A 23,086-nucleotide genomic window follows, 5' to 3' on the forward strand; every position below is an offset into this window, starting at 1 on the left:
ACGTATAATATGATCTGCAGCACATAAAGTGAGGGGACTGTGAGAATTCCTAGTTGATTGAACCATTTTCTACATGATGTTTTGGAGTGCACTCCTGCCATACATCTGATAATTCTTTTTTGCATAACAAAAACTCTATTCATATGTACAGAGTTACCCCAAAACATTATTCCATAACTTATTGTCGATTGCACTATTCCAAAATAAGCCAGTTTAGGGGTTTCCAGAGATATTGTACGTTTCAATTGCCTGATGATGAAGCAACTTGTGCTTAATTTATTTGTTAGATTATTAATATGAGGATCCCATGTCATTTTTTGATCTACTTTGATACCTAGAAACTTGATGTAATTCACCTGTTCTATTGTTTGATGATTAACTCTTATTAGAGGTCTGAAATCATAATTTATATTTTTTGTTGTAAACACCATAAAAAATATCTTGGACAAATTCACTAGCAATCCGTTGAACACACACCACTCATGAAAATCATTAGCACAAATATTTGCCTTGATTACAGTATCCTGTAATTTATTCTCAAAAATCAGAATATTAGTATCATCAGCATACATAATGATTTTTTTTGGCTCAGAGCATGAATAAACCATATCATTTATAAAAATTGTGAAGAGAACTGGCCCCAATATAGACCCCTGAGGGACACCAATGTTCACAATATTTTCTTTAGATTTTTTACCGTTTATCACCACTATTTGTTGTCTGTCATGGAGATATGAAGCAATCCAATCACTTGTAACTCCTCGTATGCCAATTCGGTGTAATTTTTCCAAGAGTAGTTGGTGATCAACTGTATCAAACGCTCTACTTAGGTCAAAATAAAGAACAATGGGATTTTGTTTATTATTAAGGCAGCTATAGACGGTAGTATTGAGATCAGATATGGCGGTATTTGTTGATTTGTTCCTTCTAAATCCATTCTGACAATCAAATAATAAGTTTATTATAATTTATTGAGACGTTCATTATATGCCATATCAAAAATTTTGGCTAGTTGGCTCTGTAAGCAGACATTTCGGTAATTATCTACTATCTCTCTAGATCCTTTGTTTTTGAAAATTGGTATAGATTTAGAGACCTTTAGAATCAATGGGTAGGTACTGTCCTGACAAAAAAGATTCATTGATTATGTGAGCTAAAGGCAAACCTATCGTTTCCTTGACAAACCTTACAGCTTTTCCACATATATCATCTATCCCAGAAGCATGTTTACTTGCTTTAGTTATATATTCTTCAATCTCCTGAGGAGTGGTTGGACAAAGGAAAAAGCTATGTTCATTGAAAGGACCTAATTTCAATTTATCAGGCTCCGGCCTTGTACATTTTACATTCATAAAATGTTTACTGAAAATATTACTTATTTCTTCGTGATCTGCTATTTTTTTATCATTAACAGTAAGTTGATTCACTGAATTGATATTTGGTTTATTTTTTGACTCGTTAATTATTTTCCAACTTTCTCTCATCAGGTTTGGTGCCTTTTGCAGCCTATCATTGTTATATGTGTGTTTTGCTATTTTCACTTTTTCTTTATAGTAGTGCTTTAACATGTTATACCTACTTTTGACCAAATCATTACATGAACTTTTTACAATTTTTGACATTTCACATAACATGTTATGGAGTTCCTTTAATTCAGAAGAGTACCATGGTTTCTTATTTTTGTTAACATAGGTTTTTTTTAAAGGAAAAGCAATGTTGTAACAATATTGAAATGTGATATAGAAGCTTTTAAATTTATCATCGATATTGCATTATTTCATTCCTCTTTTTCAAGTATTTAAATAATTTTTTAATGAAAAAGGTTGAAAAGTTCAAAATGCGTTGTTTCAGAGCTCTTTTATGAAAACTACTTGATTTTCGTCAGGAGGAATATTCCCCATTCTATTAATTACGTCAGGATTCGAATTCGAAGGCTGGTACTGCCTGGTCCTGATTGGCGAACGTTCTAGAGGTGAGAAAGTTATCGAAGTGGTTGAAAAGATGATATTTGGTTGGCGAGAGGTCTGGGGAGTATAGTGTGTAAGACGGAACTTCGACGTATTGGAGCTGACGCCCTGTTCTTTCGCCATCCCACGCGCCGTTTGTGATGGATTACTATAGGTCGATCACTCAGGGCTCCTCTTCGAGGCTAAAATCTCCTAAACGAAATTTCGCAAACCAAAGTCAAACAGCTTGTTCATTAACACTATCATTGCCAAAATAAGAACTTTGACTTGGAATACAAGCATCAAGTCTCCTGCTCATTAAATGCCGTACACGTTCAAAAATTCCTTGGGTGTTGCTCAATACTGTTGTAAATCATGCCCTAAAGAAAATTACGCCTGCCGCCAGTGGTAGCCATAAAGCAATTATGTCGTAGCTAAGAGTGCGCGAATGTCCAATGGTCACTGCCGCTCTAGATGCAGCGAGAATAATGCTACCGATTTCGATAGAATTTCGGCGAAATTTTCTAGCGCATTCGATTACGATATATAAACGCTAGCCATGAGCATATCGATAGAGTGAATTGGAAGTTACAGTGCGGTACGCGAAGCGATCTAGTAAGGCGATAGACATTCGAATAATAGTTGAAGATTTAGTTGAAGTGTTTGTTGTATTTAAAGTGAAATAAAGTTGAGTTGGATTATTGTTCAGTGTAGTCAATTATTGGTCAACCCACGGGGAAAAACGTAACAATACATTATAATTTTGCATAAGTGTATTTCATCAACAAGTGATGTAGATAGGGGGGGTTCAAGTCTGAAGATCTAGGTGCCATGGTTGAGGTTCCCCACGACATATCCACTGGTGAGCAAAAGTGCTCCGTCGTGCATCAACCACATATTTTTCTTATTAGCAAAGGTACATCCTCTAATAATTTTAGCTATGTGTCTTCTATAAATTGTCTATACGACATACGAGGAGGAAGAAAATGCGACCCTGTGAGATGATCACAAAAAATTCCCATCCAGACGTATACCAAATTACTGCTGAAATCCACTTTCTACAGTAGCATAAAGATTTTCGTAGTCCCAAGAATGATTGTCATGAAAGTTTATGATGGCATCCATTGAAAAACTTGCCTCATCTGTAAATAAAACTTCACAAATGGATTTGGGGATTTGTACAATTCTTTGAAAGAAGCACTGGCAAAAATCCAATCGTCTATAAAATCTCGCAATAACAGTGCCTGCACCCGCTGATTGTGGTATATATAAATATAATAAATTTGTATTCAAAACTTTTCAAACACTTTGGATGACTGACATTGAAATGTGTAGCTAATTTTCATGTATTTATTGAAGAATTGCCATCAATTTCTAATGGGCTCATTCAGGCTAATTTAGTTTTTTATTGAAAATTATATATTATAAAAGTAAATCATCTCCCAAGTATCCCACAAAATTTTCCGGTTTATATGTCAATTAACAACTGAGCAAGAGCAATTGAAAATGTGAGATCGCCCGCGGTACATCTTGACGTCACACCAGGCAAACGAGCTTCGAGCAGTAGCAACAGGGCCTGTAGTTGGAGATTATGTATCGCTGCTATCGTCAATTCAATTTAATTTTCTTCAAAGTAATGTATACATCAATTCTGGGTAACTGGCATTTTTTGAGACAAAAGTTCTATAATAAATAAAGAGTAGGTACCTTGGGATTCCAAGACATAATTTCGGATTTTTCTCTATGACGTAAATAGATCTTCGATCAATATTTTTTTTCAAATTCCAGTGTTCAACTAATATTCCAGACAAAGTAGAATCTGATGATGTACCAACAGAAGTCATGTCTGATGTACTCAAACTCTCACTGTCCTCGGGGGTAGTAATTTTTTCCAATACTTTCTGTAGTGCTCAGAGTAAAGTATTTTTTTTTTATTAATCACTATCATTCATACTTACATTAAAATGATCTTCGCAAAAAAAATGCTTCCCCTTAGCAGATACAAAGTCGGCCCTCCCCATAGCGCGCTGCCATAACTTTCGTAACAGCAAAATAAAAATTTTGTCTGGTGCAGTTACCGAAGAATTCTCGCATTTAGAAACGATGCAATACTTGTAACGTAATTTTTTATCATTATTCATATTCACGCAGTTGACACACTGCAGTAAACAATACACAACTTGCTTTCTACGGCTTTAGCACACGTATTTCGCTTATCCGCCAGCACTCCCTTGTCGCCCAGTCGACTGATGTGACGTCAAGCTTGACCACGCCCCGTTTTGGTGAACGCCACAGTCAACAATTAATTTAAGGGGGAAGATAAAGAATGAAAATTCAGATTATTTGCAGATGTACTATTTGAAACATAAACTTTCAAATTATGAAATTAAAAAAATTTGTTAAATGAGCCCATTGTGCTGTCATTATTGTCCTCGATCTACCGGGATGCTCAGCCTGTTTTGTTTAAGATTCAGTTTCACACAGTCTAGCGTGTAATCAAGTGAAAGTTTTGTCTACTGGAATATCACTGTTAGGATATCTTCCTTGATAGAGTCGACAAGCTTCTGCAGCATTTCAATCTGTTAGTCCATAAACGAAACGCATTTCAGCTACTTCATAGTTATTCATATTTACTTGATAGTATGTATTAATTCAAGCGTGTTTGCATGCTAAAACAATTTGATGATACTACATGTCATCTACTGTCAAAAAATTGCACGATACTAGTGATTTGTGCCAACTGTGATTAACACGAATGAATTTCAAATTCTATGAAAAAAAAAACGGAAGCACCTATAAACATCTTGAAAAAATCAAGAATATCATACAAGCAGTGTTTTGGTCAACTCATTTTTTTTAATAAATTAATGTCATTTCGGTAATAATGTCATAAGTTATTTCAACCTTGCTGGGTTTGACAAGTAATTAAATCAAATGTAAATAATGTGTATCCTTTGTTTGAATACATATTCAATTTTTACTTCAATTCAAAAATAAAAAAAAAGTAAAAAGAAGCTTATATACAAATGCACTAAAAATGAAAAACTAATTTTTTTCATTGTTTGATTAAGCTTATTCCACAAGAAGCTCTCCGTGGATACAAAATAAGTAATCTTATTAAAGATGTTTTTTTTTATTTATTGCATTTATATAAAGGCTTTTGTCTTCAAACACGTTTTTAAATTAACTGTTCAATCTGGTAGAAATATTAAAAATTGGAGAAAAGCAGTGGCATACAAACATTTACCATAAATATAAATCAGTGTAACGCCACTGAAATTATTATTCGTAAAACTAATTTCATGAAAAGATGCTCCTTGTTACTGCTAACATACCCAGTTTCATTAAAATCGACGACAAAACTTATGAGTTATTATTAAAAGAACAATATTTTTAGTTAAAACTTTGACACCCCGTTACTCAAAAATGAAGCAAGTTGTGACACACGTTCATAAGCACTTAAATAGCTGTTTATTGAAGTGCCCTCTTGACCTATTGCACTCCAACACATATTGATAGCCTCACCGATGATGGCCCTCATTGCAATTGATAATATTCTAACTACATATGAAAACCACATATAAGCTACGTATTTCCAACAACCCCTGAAAAAATAATCAAGAATTTTTTCATCAACATGAATTATATTCTAGACAATTCACAGAAATCTGAAACCAATTCAATTAGTAGAAGGACAAATACATTATATTATTACTTGACTTGTACTTGAGATGACTCGAGGAGATATATGTGAAGTTTAAATATTTTCAAAATTGCCTTTCAGGGGTGGGTATTTTAAACAAAAATTGATATTTACAACATACATGCTCTGCATCTGAATGAAATGTAACCTAAAAGTAAATATTACTTTGGATGAATTCCACCCACGTGATTGAATTTTCAGGTTTTTTCCGTGTTAGGAATCACACGTTAAAAGGTAAGACCTCGTTAGTTCTTAGCTCGCACAAGTATGGGAGCGACAGCTGATTAACGGAAAAACAGATTTTGAACAGAACAGATACTTGTCTCTGGATGGGGTTTGAAGTCCTATATGAATCATATCCACTCTATACCTTACAGGGTACTCAAATATCAAATTTATGATTTGTAGATGTAAATTTATATTCAAGATTTAAAACTAAAATATATATTTAAATAATTTTATTAAAAATATTAGGTACAATTAAGTAACATCAACCACATAAAAGCAATTACTTGTTAAAATAACGAATATAACAATTTGTAACATCAAATTAAAAACAAACCCATGTTTTATTGGGTTTCCATACCATTCACAATAGACTTGTCCTTTTCTTTTCATATGACATGAACAACTAATCATAAACTTTGTTGAAGACATATAAACATTTGTAATATAAATGTGATCAATTTATATCATTAAATATTCGTTTGAAAAATGTTTTGAGTTAATAAGGGGTTTCTCTCAATGTGTTCTATATGAATCACTTATTACTTAGCGAAGAAAAGACAATTCAGTTGTGAATGATATTCTGAAATTACATAAAAAATTGATAGTTATGCTTCAGGAGTTATTATTAAAGGGACGGGTATTTCCGTGGTCCATAGGCTCGGAAAAAGGACAAATAATGATCGAATATTATTACATGGACTCAGAACCAACGGAAAACAATTTCCTAAAGTTAAATACATGTAAATAGACAACATTGAAGCTGCCTCTTTTTCAACTGGTTACCTCTTCACATACTTTTATGCTACTATTTCTATAGTATAGCTAAAATTATTTCAGTTTTCAACAATTATAATAAAAAAATTATATAAGTATATATATATAGACATTATCCATCGTTCATTTTTATGAAATTAGCAAACTTTCATATAAAACAAAAACTAGTCTTTGAAATGAGATGTCAAATGCAAAGTTGAGCTTTTAATTTTTTTTCAATTAGTGAAAATAAATAGAAAATACATAAAACTTAAAATGTTGAACTAATATTTCTGAAAAACAAATTAGTTCAGAATTTTCAAGTAGATCCACTGTTGGTTTAAATATTTTTGAAATCACATATTTCAATTCACCTTTGAATTTTCTAAAATTAAGTTGATGATTGTTCTCGAAAACAAATTCCGATAGTTTACAATTTCAAATTGTTCCATCTTCTGGAAAGTTACTGAAATAATATAAAAAATACCTTCCAGCTATTAGTCTCAAATTGAGTGTTTGATACAAATTTTGAACCAGCAATTTTGTATTTACTTAAACAATTGTTTCGACAGTATTAAACAACTCTGTTATAGTAGATATGGGAAAAAATCGAGTGATGTTTGAATAAAAAATAATTATGCTGAAATTTCAAGATAGATAAAAAAAATGAAATATTGAAGTGATGTTTGAAGCCAATAAAATCAAAATATCAACATTAATAAAGTATTTACACAATTATATTTGAAATAAATTATGAATGTTACAGTAGTTCTGAACTTGAAAATTACTCAATGGAATGGTAAATTTCTTATACTCTTTAGGAGAACTTTGAATATTTGTTCACATAAATAATTTAAACTACAACTACTGAGATACGTAATGATAAACTACTGAATGTTTCTAGATTCTGTCAGTAATTCCAACAATACAAAAGCACAAGATCAAGATCAATTCAATTATTGGAGCGATAATGGGCTCCTTATGCCCAAGAAGTTTTTCATAATAGGATCATTGACAAAAGATACTTTTTCATTATGGTTATCACAAGTCTAAAAAATAAGTATTTCTTCAGGATTTTCAAAGGAGATTAAAGTTATGTGATGGAATCAGCCGATACTTGACGAAAATCCATAACGTTTTCTTTAAAAAACACTATTGTGAGATTTTGACTAAACAGTTTTACAACTCCCAGTTATGTCTTGATATGATGCTTTCACTTTCATATTAATTTTTAAGTACATTTTTGTACTGGCATTCTTTTTGCAATGTACGTTACAACATTCGTTCAATTTGAAAAATAGTGTTTTCACAGGACTCAAAAAATGTTCAGTCTCAAATTAATCCTCCTAATGTTTCCTTGACTGTCTTAAACCGTTTCTGCAATAAATAGGAAGTTGTCTAAAAATAATATGAATAACCATATATTTTGAAATAAATATCTTCCCACTTCTATTTTGAGAAATAAAGTAATACTTTAAATCGAAATTCATGCTAAAACCAAGAAATCATTTGCACTTCCATTTCTCACTCAAATTTTCATAAATTTCATTGGCTAAGTACTTACTGATATCATCGTATCTAGACGAAAAATGTTTATATCACAGTTTCTGAAACTGGACCAGAAATATTTGTTACAATACCATCGTAATAATAATTTATAATTTAAAGAAGGTTGTAATGAATGCGAATGCATAAACTAAAGGTCGTGACCTTCGCTAAAACATGTCACGGTTCGACCTACCAGGCCTCTGGTAATTCCGATTTATTGGCCGACGAGCATTCCTGATTTCTCTATCAACCTCCAGCTCCTCCAGACGTTGGGTGATATTCAGTTTTTGTTGGACAGCAAGACGCAGTAGCTGGTTGAGAGTTTTCTTCTCATCTTCGGCTGCACTCAGTTGCTGTTGGAGTTCGTCAACTTGTGTAACATATTCTTCACAGCGTGCTGCAAACATGGCTCGGAGACCTATAATTTTGAAGAATTGTATTCTACTTCCAGAAAATATTTTAATTAATGAAACAGAGCATAAAATATCCATTTATAAAACAAGTAATGTTCTAACATAGACTTTCTAGTCGTATTTACATTGATGTAGTGAAACTACACCTCTACCTTCATAAAACCTTTCCCTGAATAGAACAGAACTTCATTCGTCACTGAAGTTATTACAAAAAGGAGTACAGAATGTTTAACTTATTGGACTCGTCACAAAATATGAAGTAAATTTAGTATTTAGTCTACATATAAAAATCAGCACGTGAAGAAATAAAAAAACAAATACAGACATATATGAAAATATACCTAATTACAACATATTAGTTCATGTTTCTAGAAATTCCTCTAACGAGTAGAATGCTCTGGATTTTAAATAGTTGTACAGGGAGTTTTTGAAAATCCTCAGATCGACAAGATCAATTTTGCTATTAAACAAATCTATAAATCTATTATAGCAGAGAATACCTTTATATATGTGCGAGTTTTGCCCAATGGTTAATCTTGAGTATGGTTGATGTAGGTTACCCCATTTTCTTGTATCGTACTTGTGTAAACCGCTATTTTTAAGAATGGAATTCTCTTGTGTTTTAATATTCAGAGTAATTTGAAATATTTATAGTGAATACACTGAGAATACCTATCTTTGGAAAAGTTGATTTACAAGATGTATTAGTGTTGACTTCAACCATGCTTCTAATGTTTTTTTTGCATTATAAATATCTGATTTAGGTAGCTTGAGCTACCTAAATCAGATATCTAATATAACTCTCAGAAAACGAGCAACATCAATCTGCTCAATGCTACTATGATTTACTCTTATTGATAAACTAGAATTCGTATTCAAATTTTTCGTTAGAAACTGCATGAAGCATGTTTTTTCCAAATTCACCACTAGACCATTGCAAGTACACTACAGTATTGGCTCTAAGTACCATATCACATATTGATTTTTCTGAGATAAGAAAATTGGTATCGTCGGCATACATAATTATATTTTGCGCACTTGGAAATGAGTTAATCATTTGAATTGAAGAGGTTATATTTTTAGGAATTAATCATATTATCACTTGTGATATACTGTTTGGAACCTTTGGTGTAGTAATGAATATTACTGGAGTTTTTTCACAACACCAAATCGTTATTTTTACACCTCGACACGTGTTTCGATCACCAAGTGATCATCTTCAAGAGGAAGATAAAACTAATAACTACTCAAAACTAAAGCTACTTATACTAATCAGGTACATCATACAGGTAGGTAATCAGTAATACCACCCATACAAGTGAACCACCCTAAATTAATTTTACAATTGGCCTTTCTATTATTTACAATATGTCCTTATGTATGTTTAAATGTTACAGCTATATATAGAACAATTTTCAGCTATATAAAATTAGTTTCACAATATTGCCTATCTAAATATATTTACAATGTGTCTTTTTGTAGTGATCAGTAAACCCAACAATATTATTTCAACAAGCTATATAGTATGCTATTTGGTATTGGTCCGTTGTCGTTATTCATAATATTATTATGTTTACTTATTTTCACACTCTCATAGGCATCTAGTTGCCTGTTGTTATTAACTTGTCTAACTAATCTTAAAGAACTGAAGTCTATGGAATGGTTTTGTTGCAAAATATGATGGGCGACTGCTGATTTTTCAAATCTTCCATATTTTAAGTGTGCTATGTGTTCCTTATATCTCACTTTAATAGATCTTTTTGTCTGTCCATAATATTTTGCATCGCAGTCCTTACATTCAATTTCGTAAATTCCAGACTTTTCCGAATTCTCGACTATGTCTTTTGGACTTCCCAAAAGGTTCTGCCAACATAACACCTTTGACTATTTGTTCGTAAAATTGGCATATGAAGTGTGATCAAAATTTTGAGCTGTTTTTCCTATGAAATGGAAAACTTTGAACAATTACCTTTTATAATGGCAAGTTCTTTTTGGAACCCTATTTCAAGATTCTATGAGTGAAATTAATAAAACAAAAAATGTCTACATTGATTACAATATATCGAAACATGTTAGCATGTTTGGCAGTTTTCAGTAGCCATTTCGGACAAGCTAAATTTCTTTCCTCTTTCTTAGAAAGTCAAGCAGGTAGCCATTTTGAAATGAAATTCACGTTCTGACTTTCTATTTATAAGACTCGACAAATCCAACACTAATCTTCTTTCCAAAATTTAGTGTTATCAAGTGAATTCGATATCTTTGGATGAAAATGGAGTTTACATAGGCAATAATGTTGATTTTAATAACATCGCACCTCCATAGAGATTTTGTGTAAATGTAGTTCATGTTCCATAACATAAGCTGAGAACTGACAAACTACTTTTTCATGCCTATATAATGTGAAAGGCATTTATGCAAGTAGATGAACTTGATGCTCTATTTGTATTGGGACCTTCACAAGGTACAAAAAGGAAATTTTCTCAGTGATTGGTCAGTTAAACTCGTTAAATAATATTATATTCATAGCTGTATTCTATAGTTTGAAATATCACATAATCCAGCCCATTCAATATTTATACATAACTGATGATCATTTCGTTGGTTCAAACATTTGATAATAATTTGTTATAGTGTATAAGATAATGCCAAAAAAACTCAGTGGCCTAATGCCTATGGCACTTTATACCTACCAACAGTAAATATGCATCCCTGCATATATTTTTTTTTTCGGTAGACATCATGAAAATGTACAGAGTGGTTTTGTTGGAGCTGAGTCAGATCTTTATAATGAATATTATGGAAAGAATCTGCTTCAGAATGATTTTGAATACAATTATATATGGTCCCACAGAAGCGACATTTTTATGTATATTTATCTATTTGACACTTTGGTACACTGAGTACTAGGGTGACCGCAAAAAATCGATGTTGGAATTTTATATGTCTGGACCCCACAAAACGAATCCCCTTTCCAGATATTGAGATAGCCGAAATTTGAGCTCGATTAAACCACGTTAACCCGTGCCGCTCGTCGCTCAAAGTTTGAAAAAACACAAATTTTGGATAAAAAACTGACATATGGAGCCATAACTCCAGAACGGCAAATAATAAAGACACGCATAATATCTCGAAAGAAAGCTAATGTTGTTCTTCAAAATTTATATTCTATACATAATTGTTTTATTTCAAGTCAATCCAAGTAACAACAGCCTTTAGCCCCAAAATGTGGTAAATTTTGATTTTTTTGGTATATTTTTGAGTTCAAAGTGAAAATATAATAAAAACAAGTAATACTGGCATTTTTCATTTCAAAATATAAAAATCGGGTATATAATACATATCAAACAGACACAGAAAATATACAGACTTTGTACCTACATAAGTTAATTAATTTACATAGTTATCTAATCTATTCTGGAGCTTTTGTTAAAGTAGTTTTTGAAACGTCGGGATATAATGTTCGACATTTGCTTACAACTTGCAGGACATATTGCTTTTGGTCTTCATCTTTTGTCAGAAGGTTATTAATTTAACACCACGCTCAGCCATATCTATACCTACTTTAAATGTCTTGACAATTCTCAATCCTTGGAAGCCATTATTTTGAGGCCAGATGTTTGGATGTTGTCTTAGTAAATCTGTTTTTATACCAAATCGGTCAAATAATGTAAACGTTTCTTTGGTAAGTAAATTTACCAATCTTCCATCAACTCCCTTTTTTAATTTTTCATTCCTAACTTTTGGATTTACAACCTCAGCGTGCTCTGATGGTTCCTCTGTACTACTGAGCAATTTATTAGCCATTAAAAACTTTTCATCGTCTGTAATGGTGGGATTTAAAAAAAGATAATCCCACCAACTCTGCATTCAAATACCACAAATGGTTAGAAAATTTGGTCAGGACTATTTCTGCAATGTCGTTATCACATTTCTTTCTAACAGACTATGCAAAATACCTAAATCTTGCTTTGGGGAGCATTGAACCAAGTTTTACAATAAATTTCAACTAGGAAAACACAAATGCACGCACAGGGCTTTCTTCTTTAGACATCTCAAATTGATGACAAAAAATGAAAATTTTTAAGCAGTATATATCTTTTGCCATGCACCTAGCGTGATGAATGGCTCCCGGAGTTCTAAAACCCACAACATTACCGTTTAGTGATCCAACAAACACGAGAATCAACTGCAATAGCTCCTTATAGTCATCTCTGGGGTGGCTCGTTAATTTGTTCTCGAATTCAGCAGTAACATTTACAACACTTCTGGAGTTAGCTGCTTTTGTATTAGATTGTCACTGATACATATGTCATTTTTTTCTTTGTCTATCTTTTTCCACGCAGTGAGGAATCTCTTAAAAATGTCTGGATGAGGTGAAGAATGTGACAATATTGCAAAATATCATTAGACTTATTGTTAGATTTAGAATTTATGTTTTTATCATTCCCTCTGTATATAGATTTTCTATTTGGTTTATGTGATGTCTGATAATATTTTTAGCTGAATCAAAATCTTCTTACTAACAAACTTGATTCAACTAAAAATATTTTCAGACATCACATACACTGAAAAGAAAATCTATATACAGAGGGAATGATATAAACATACATTCTATTTTAAATATGGGATGGAAATAATTTTATTATCAAATAATGTCGTACTGACGTTTTTAAATTCTATTTATTTGACTTATCATTATTACTTGTTTTTTTATTATATTATCACTTTAAACTCAAAAATATACCAAAAAAGGGAAAATTTGACACATTTTGGGGCTAAAAGCTGTTGTAACTCGGTTTGACTTAAAATAACAATTATGTATAAAATATAAACTGTGAAGGACAACATTAGCTTTCTTTTGATACATTAAGCGCGTTTTTATTATTTACCATTCTGGCTCCATATGTCAGCTTTTTGACAAAAAATTTGGATTTTTTTCAAACTTTGAGCGACGAGCGGCATGGATTAGCGTCGTTTAATCGAGGTCAAATTTCGGCTATCTCAATATCTGGAAAGGGGAATTATTTTGTGGGGTCTAGACGAACAAAATTCCAACATGTTTCCTCCCTCTATGAGATCTGGTCACGCTACTGAGTCAGTGCTAAGTCATAATAAAATAGGAAAATACTGGAAAATGATGCACTGTTCGGAACCTTTGGTGTAGTAATCAATATTACTGGAGTTTTATCCCAACACCATGATGATCACTTGGTGATTGAAACATGTGTCGAGGTTTTAAAAATAACGGTTTGGTGTTGGGATAAAACTGCTGTTATATTTTTTAACAAAAAAAAAAGATCATTACAAAAAGGCAATAGATATAATTCATGCCAACAAAACTTTCACAACACAGAAATTCATAAAAAAAAATATAAATAAGCCACAATCCGAGAAGAAGCTCTATTACCAAATGTTTTCAAAATGTCAGGAGAAAGTGTATTTCTGACTCGCTTTATCTGATAGATAATGGTAAGTTATTACAAAAGTTTATTGCAATAATTAATGGGAAGCATCTAAATGGGTAGGTATATCTACCATGAATATCCAAATTTGTGACAAACATATCGATATTTTTATGGGCAAAAGTGACACATTTGAAAAACCTGTATTAAATATTAATCTCAATAACCTTTTCTGATCAACAAAAACTCGGGAACTGTCGCAAATCCAAAATTAATCTAAAGTGTTTTCAATTTTTTGATACAAAAATCCAAGTTGAAGTAGAATTTTTCTCAAAGCAAAGTTCTGATCTCTCAGTTTTGCTAACTATATGAATGCACCCTTTTAGATATGATATACAGACTATTGGTGTTGTATAATTACTCCCTGAGAACAGACATCACTTTCTTGGAGGATATATCAAGATTTGTCATATCATTTCACCTCTCTATTATACTGGAACAACACTTTAAAACAGTGGTCGCCAACCTCCTCAATGTGTTGAGCTACTTTGTTAATTTTGGAATAAACAGCGAGCTACCCACACGGAAGCCACGTAACGCAACGTAAATGAAATAATCCACAGTTAATTTATCATTATATGTATTTATTTTACTATTTAACTGGTAATACATAATACATAGGTACTAATAATAAACTAATAACAAAATAACTAATATTACTAGTACGTACTTGTTCACAGCTACATTCCTACCTATCAAACGAAGGTGTTCGAAAAATAAACACAAACTTTTATCCGGCCACAACGGCATGTCACGTATGATTTAAAAATAGTTAATAATAACAACAAAAAAGTAACGCACTATCATGAACATAAACATTGAAAAATAAAAAAGCACGTTCAATGAGAAGGCTGACACTCAGACTCATCGATAATTTTTTTAATGTTTGCAGTATAATTTGATGCAGCCATTCGAATACAATTATACAAATGTTCATCTGTAAGTCGATTGCGATATTTGTTCTTAATAAACTTCATATTGGTTGAACTGAATAATGCTTTCACTTTCAAGGCAACACGGCATAGAACTGAATATTTGTCTTTACTTACAATAGGCCAGATACATTCAGTACTTGAGACTAACGATTTTAAGGCTAAATCATTTTGAAACTCAATGACTTCCATTTCTGTTGCAGCAATGTCTTCGCCAAAGTTCTGCATAACACAAGTAGCAAAATGTTGGATATCAATTTCCCTAAAGGGTGAAACAACAAACTGCGCTACTAAAGCCATTTCATTGAAATCCATTAAACGATTTTTAAGTTATTCTTCAGGGTAGAAATTATTTCTACATGATATTTGTTGTCATAGGGTTCTAATGCATTTTGAGATATTTTTTCTGAAAGAATAGGAAAATGCTTGGCATCGCTGTTAATTAGGTTTTGTTCCCAAAACTCCAGCTTTTTGATAAATGCTTTTATATCAGAAATCATTTCCGCTAGTTCTTTGTCTCTCCCCTGAAGCTGCCAAATAAGTTCGTTTAATTTCTCAGCAATGTTCACGAGAAAACCAAAATCTCTAAGCCAGATTGAATTTTCTAGTTCCGGAGTCGGTTCATCGCGTTGTTTGAAAAATTGAACTATGCCAGATAGGACATCATTTAAACGTTTCAGCACCCGTCCTCTACATAACCATCGGACTTCAGAGTGAAGCAGTAGGTCCCCGTATTGACAGTCAACTTCATCGGCCAAGGTTGTGAATAATCTTCTTTGTAACGCTTGAGCTCTAATCTTGTTCACAATTTTTACCACCAGTTTTATAACGTTGTTTAGTTTCAGGAAATTTCCACCTAATGCTTGCTGATGGATAATGCAGTGGTAACAGAGAGAAATTGCGAAAAAGTTTCATCTTTACGACATAACGCCACCAGACCCTTATCACAACCCACCATAGCTGGAGCGCTATCGGTTGTCAAGCCTACCATTTTCGATATTGGAATTTTCTCGGAAAAAATAATATTTTTTAAATGAGAGAACAACTCATGTCCAGTAGTGGGTCCTTTCAGTGGAATGAACTTCAAAAGATCTTCTTTAATCGTAAAATCACTAAAAACCATCCTGACGAACACGGCCATCTGGGCAGTGTCAACGACATCTGTTGATTCATCCAGTTGAAGTGAAAAATAAACACAGTTATCTAAGTCAGTTCTTAACTGTAAAAAAATATCATTGCTCATTACTTCTACACTTCTCATCACTGTATTAGCAGAAAGTTGCATAGATTTTATAGCTGAAATTATCTTGTCTTTATTTCTAAAGTTGGCAAATAACGAATCAGCAGCTTTTAAAAACGCCTGTTTTATCATTTCCCCGTCTTCATAAGGTTTCTTTTTTTGTGCAATTATCTGGGACACACGGTACGATGCTTCAGTTGCAGCCTTATTTTTGTCAACTGTTCTAAAAAATATTGATTGTTGTCCAATTAACTGCTTTTTTAAGTGTTTCAGTTTCTCCTTTCTGGCGGCAGAATGTAGTGGGAATGATTTTTCAAAATTAGAATGTACAGTTTTATGATGTCTCTCAACATTTCCTTTTTTAGCAACGGAGACCGAAGTATTACATAACAAACACACATTTTTATCTTTAACTTCTGTAAAAAAGTATTATTCTTCCCATTCCGAATGAAAGTGGTATGTCTTTACCTTCTTACAACTGCTTGCCATAATATTATTTTTGTTGTTCTCTACTAACCCAACCGCTGGATGTTGGTTACGCGTTCAGTTTTAAACTAAGCGCAATGTCGCCGCGCCGTGCGTATTTATCCCGTTCAAAGCAATCCAGATCGTTCTCGAACACTAACGCGCTAGTCCGGCTAGTCGGTTTTAGCCGATTCTAGCTTGATGGCGTCAGTGGCAGATCGCTCACCACAACGTTGCCGCTGTTTATGTTTAATATTATGACAATTAGATTTTTTTGTGGACTTTTCGGAAGCTTCTCTGATTTTTGCAGTTTGTATTTTTTAAACTAAAATCGTTGTGAGAGCTACCAGAATTGCCTCCGCGAGCTACCGGTAGCTCGCGATCGACAGGTTGGCGACCACTGCTTTAAAACATCAATTACATATCATTTTCTATCAACGATAAAAAAATATCAAATATCTTGGAGGGCAGAGATCAGGTTGATCCTGTCTACTGAATTTTAAAATTTTGGTTACCGACCACCCGGTTTAGTACCCTTTTAAGTGGCACTATGCAACAAATCAGATCTGAAGGTTGGAAATTTACCACTGGTATATTCAGCTTTTTCACAAATTCTGTGATTCATATATAAAATATCTGGCAAATGAGTACATAATGTACATTTTCAATTACCTACCGATTATATTCCATTAATAGTTTGAACTTTAGCATCTACATAGAAGTCAATATAACATTCTTATAGACCTGATGTAGAGTATATTGAATGTGATTAACTATCCCTTAAAATTTATAACTGAACGAAATATTTGAGACTGCAATATTTTTTGAAATACCATCATTTCACAAACTTGATTCATTTACTTCATCATCATTATCATTTAAATATACATTTGAGGTATCATTTTGCAAAAACAATTTTGACACCAGAACTATTTCACCGTTTTTTGACTCATGTTTTGCAGATGATAATTTTTGTATCACCTTTGACATCTTCTGATGATGCAACTTGATTGATGATACACATGGTGAAAGAAGTGATAGTATGTATACACATAAAATGATTTTTTCTTTTAATTATATATTGAATATTAGAAAAATAGCTCAAGTATGATAATGGTAGAAATTGAATTTCTTCTAGATCAATGAAATGGTTTGAAACCTGAAAACACTCACTTGAAAAAGTAGCTGCATCTTCTTTAAGCAACCTGAGTTCGTTTCTGAGCTTCATCATGGTTTCAGACACAATTGTCTTCTCATTCTCATATTTGCCTTTCAAGTTAGTTAATGCAACTTCGGCTGTGTTTTTATTCGATTTCAGGACGGTTCTAAGTGTGGCTATTTGTTCACGTTTCGTGGACAACAAACTCTTCAGTCTGATGACTTGCTCTTGTAATTCCTGTATTTCTGACTCACTGTTTTCATCACGTAAGGCTGAAAAAAATTTACAGTGAGGTAAGTAACATCCATTACCAATGTTGAAAGGCACAAAAAAGATCAATATATTTTCTAACATTGTTCAAGTAATATTATTAACAATATAAAAGTGACTTACATTCATATGATCCCTCGTGATTTTCTCTCTTGACTTTCGAAAGCTCAATGGTGCTTTCAATGGCATTTCGAAGATGTTTGATTTGATCAACTATAGTTGAAACATTTCTTGCTAACACTCCAGTGTCATTCAGAGTTTCCAAGTCATGTAGAGGTATGTCACTTTTCAAACGATTTCTGAGCAATTCTATTTTGGACATTTCACCAATAGGTGGAGCAGTTTCAGTCACTGAAAAAAATTTATAAAAGTTTCATTATTAGAAAAAATTGAAACTTAATATTTGGACAGATTCCCAGATAGCAGAACTGCAAAAAAAGTATTTTTGGCGTTTCTCTAGCGAAGCTATCATGAGTTGATTATTTTTGTCTATTGGACAATTATAAACGTGTTCGCTCAATATTCTGGAATAAATATTAGTGTAGGTCAATTTGGAATATTTCCTTGTTTAGAGTTGATGTATATTTCATTTTTACATTCGACAATTACCAATGAGAAAGAAATAATCTTTGAAATATACTTTTTTGTGAATTTAGGCTTCCATATTCTGAAAAATAAATAGAGAATATATTGAAGTGTAATGAAGGTCAAACTGGAAATTTCACCCCAAAAAGTTACTGCATAATATCAACCACTGATGAGTTCAATTAGTCAGAACTTGAGGTATTCACAAATTTTGCCTACATATAGGCCTTGAAAAATTCTGAAAAAAAAATTATAAAATCAATATTATTCCATAGTTCCATAAAAAAATGTTTGTACGTCCATCAGAAAGTAACACCCAAATTTCTTCATTTCGAAGGAAAATCAAAGTTTCAAAAATGACTCTGAGGGCACTATTATTGAGACTTTCCCCCTTTCAAATCACGTTACAAAGTGTACATGAATGAATATATGACATAACTATTCAATCAAATATCTCTTTAACAAAATTCCAAATATAAAGTCTTTGTTTCATAATATTAAGTGCTTCTTAATTTCAAAACTTCATTAAATCGACCTCAAAAAAATACTGTCAGAACAAGAATACAGGAAGAAGAAAATTATATTATGCAAAATGAGTTTTACAGTGTTGCTAAATTCATATCAAATGTTAGTGACATTACGACCATTACTCAAGTTACTTTTATACATGTATTTTCCACCTGTGTGATTATTCCAATATCAGTGTAAAGGTCTATTGAATAATCTATGGAAAGAAATTTAATTTACATACTTAGCTTTCTTTAGACGTTAACATTTGAAAAAGTGACCCCTTTCCATTCTCAAAACAAAAAAAATCACTTATAAAATCACCTCAGGCGAAGAACGGTATATTGCCTTTGACGTAGAAGTATATTTCCTTTGACAAATTTCAAAGGAAACCCAAAAATTGACTTGTAAAAATACCTGAGAAAAACAGGTACATTTCCTTTGAGAAACGTCAAAGGTCAAACATTAATTTTCTCATTCAATTTGTTGACACAATACAAACTACCGACTTGGACTCCTCAGTGGTTTACATTACACAGTAACTTTTCAGAGTGAACTTTTCAGTTTGCCCTTCTTTACACTTGAACCGATTTTCTATTGCTTCAGCTTTGTTTATTTTTTAGATTGTTGAAAGTTAAATAACGCAAAAAAGCAAGAAATAAAGGACATTTTTGAAATCAAAACAAATGATGAAGATAATTATTATCAAGTCATAACATATATTACAAATCAACGAATTACTTTCAAGTGAAAGCAGTATTGCATGAACCAACTTAGAAAATATATTAGTGGATTCAGATGCCATGAAATAAGGAAAGTACACATATGATTAACTTCTTATATAATATCTGTTCCTTGTGAAATAATTTATTCATTGAAGATTTCCCTCTATGAATACTTCCTCTTATAAACAGTAATATTTCAGTTTTAGATTTTTAAGATGATAATTTTAATTTTAACCCTTTTTTTATTCCTTACGCACCAACAGGCATTCTGCTTCATAGGATGCAATGTATTTATTCATCCTACTACCTGTAATATTTTTGTAAATATTTTACACTCACTTGGGGTCAGTCCTTCCTTTTCATGATCAAGCACAACCCTGGTTGGTGTCTGTCCATTGACAGTACACACGTGATGATATAACTGAGCCAATTCTTCAGAAACAGTCTGGACATTATTTTGAGTTTCATCTAAGGAAGCTCCTGCTTCACTTGCAAACTCTCTCAAGATTTTCAGATCCCCGTTGAGGTCCATACACTTTTGTTCAGCATCTAAAAGCTTGTTTTTCAGGTTGGTAATTTCATTTCTGAGTTGTAAGGTAGCATCAGATACATTAGTAAGTTTTTCAAGTTCTCTTATATCCCTTTTGAGTTGTTCGATTTCTCTGCAAGACATTTTGAACCATTGTTGGTATTGAGCGAGAACCTTTGTAGCTTCATCTACAGGCTTTGCCAGGTTTTTGTCTACTGTCTGTGATAGATGATGTAGTGAATCCACATGTGCTGCCATTTGGGTGAGACGTGCAAGGAATACCTGCAGTTCTCCTTGACTTTTTTCGACTAGCCCCTGATTTTCTCTCAGGCTTTGAGTGAGAGAACTTTTATCCTTCTCCAGCAACTCAAGTTGTTTCTCTAGTTTTCTCAGTTCATTCAGGTGGACTTCTGAGAAAAGATCAACTTGTTTTCCATCTGGCGAACCAAGTTCCGAGTTCTTCTCATTGCAAAGAGTAGCTTCGAAGTGTTTGAGACCGGGAATATCTTCTTCACAGTCACTCACAACATTTGTTTCTTCAGCCATGCCTCTGATGCTGTAAGCTAAGTTATTTATATTATAAAAAGATTCTCTGTTTATTTGTTGATCCAGTTCTTTCTTCAAAGCGTATTTAGCCTCTCTTTCACTCTGTAACGATTCTAAAGCCTCTTCCATATGCTTTTCAGTAATCTTTTTCAAATTTGTCAGTTCTTCTAACTGAAGATTCATTAGTTCCATTTCCTCATGTAATCTTCGTGTTTCATGTTTCAAACTCTCAAACTCTACCTGAGAGCTCTTCAGTGCAGAAACTTGTTTTTGCAGTGCAATATTTTCTTCTTCCAATTCAGAGTAGTCTGTTATGAGACGATTTTCTCGGAATTTAACTTCTCTTAATTCCATTCTCAACTTTTTGCATTCCATACCTCGATCTTCTTTGTCTTTTCCCATATCATTGTTTTCTTGTAACATACGATCCCGTTCTGCAGTAACTCGTTCCAGTTCATGCCGGCACTGTTTGATCTCATTTTCCAATTCGATAATTTGAGAATGTAGAGATGTTTCTCTAGCTGCTGACTCAGTAATCAAAGATTCTTCAGTTTCTATACCTGTTTTGGTGCTTACTTTATGACTAGACTGGAATTTGGCTAGAGCCTAAAAAAGTTTTATAAATACTGGTAGAATAGATTTGAAAGTAATTCAGGATGGATTTACCTCTTGTGTTATGACTAATTCGTGTTTGGAATTTTCATACAGCGCTTCAAGTTCCTCACATTTTTGTTGAAGTTCTTTCTTTTCCTCCAGTAGAACCAAGCCATACTGAGCAGATTGAACTTTTTCACTACTAGCCTGGTCTAATTCCCTTGTTAATCGTTCTAATTCATTCTTCAATAAATCAATGTCACTTAATCCATCTAATGAAGCCATGTCTCAGGTATTCATAAAAAACGCAAATATGAAAACCCAATAATAATTCCTAAATATAATAATAACACAACTCCTGTTTCATTTCAACTAATTGTCAAAGATTATCATAAATGTCAAATCATTCTGACTCTGACACTCTGACTTAACCACTGTTGTCGTGTTGTTATATTTTCTCAATGATGTATATATGGCATATATACATCATTGAGAACAAACAAATTCGTTCTAAAATAATAATGGGTCATCAATTTTTTTTTCTATTTTTGATTGGCTGTGGATCGTGATTTCGGAAATTCGCTTCTTGACAGTGACAAACGTCAAAGTTGATCATGGTTTGTTTACCAGTGACGTTTCATAATGGTGGAATCAGTATCTGTACTTTAAATTTCTAATTTATTTTTCACTGGTGACATTGCATTCTTTGTAAGACCTGCGAAAATAAGTCTAGTTGTATTAATGATATACATATATTTCTGTATAGTAATTAAAGGCTTTATTGCAAAGAGTTAATATAATTTTTTTAATGATAATTGAATTTAATCTCTTATGAATACTTGAAAATAGGAATATAATATTCATAAGAAGTTTCAATGGCCAAATAATATACACAGTTTACATTGAAAGGGGTATATTTTCAGGAGAGATTTTTTTGAAAGGTTTCAGCTTTCTACTGCTCCATCTTCGTATAAAGTATTTTCATACAAAGTAGAAAGCCGAAACCTTTCTTTTCCAAAAATTAATCTTTACTAAAAGTATACTACTTTCAATTTAAGCAAGATTCTTATAGCTGAAATTGAATCAAATAAGCAAATGAATGTCATTTCGTTGTCATCGTGACATGAGAAGATTGGACTCGTGACATAAAGTCGTATTTAATGTTATTAAGGAATTGCGTGCATCTTGTAATGTTATCCAGATTGGTGCTAAAGAGGCAATAACGTAAACGATTATTCCAAAACATCGATATGTCCGCCATTAAAGATGACAATGTTTCACGTACGTGAAATTTTATCTTTTTTGTATATATTGCTGATGTATTGTGTACCAATCTTTTGCGAATGATATCTGATATGATTTCACAAGGAACTGAATAGAGAAAAGTGTTTTTGTATAATTCAATGTTCATATGAAAGAAATTATTTCGAAAGTACTTTTTCGCTTGTATAATTCAATGTTTATGAAAGCAGTTGTTTCGA

At 32.5% G+C, this 23,086-nt stretch overlaps 1 protein-coding gene across 1 annotated transcript; it reads right to left on the reverse strand.

Moving 5' to 3' along the window:
* Positions 1–6,092: 6,092 nt before the first annotated feature.
* On the reverse strand, positions 6,093–22,069 carry BicD (Microtubule-associated protein Bicaudal D). Its single transcript, XM_023173505.2, has 5 exons — positions 21,678–22,069; positions 20,276–21,617; positions 18,243–18,470; positions 17,864–18,121; positions 6,093–8,596 (listed from the first exon to the last, which is right to left on the reverse strand). The coding sequence occupies exons 1-5, from the start codon at positions 21,888–21,890 to the stop codon at positions 8,346–8,348; spliced, it is 2,292 nt and encodes a 763-aa protein (XP_023029273.2). The 5' UTR covers positions 21,891–22,069; the 3' UTR covers positions 6,093–8,345.
* Between the last annotated feature and the right edge of the window lie 1,017 nt (positions 22,070–23,086).

This window comes from Leptinotarsa decemlineata, unplaced genomic scaffold, assembly GCF_025532065.1.
Source record: "Leptinotarsa decemlineata unplaced genomic scaffold, Ldec_3_MD MMD2_tig00026340_RagTag_RagTag, whole genome shotgun sequence".
Classification (NCBI taxonomy): Eukaryota; Metazoa; Arthropoda; class Insecta; order Coleoptera; family Chrysomelidae; genus Leptinotarsa; species Leptinotarsa decemlineata.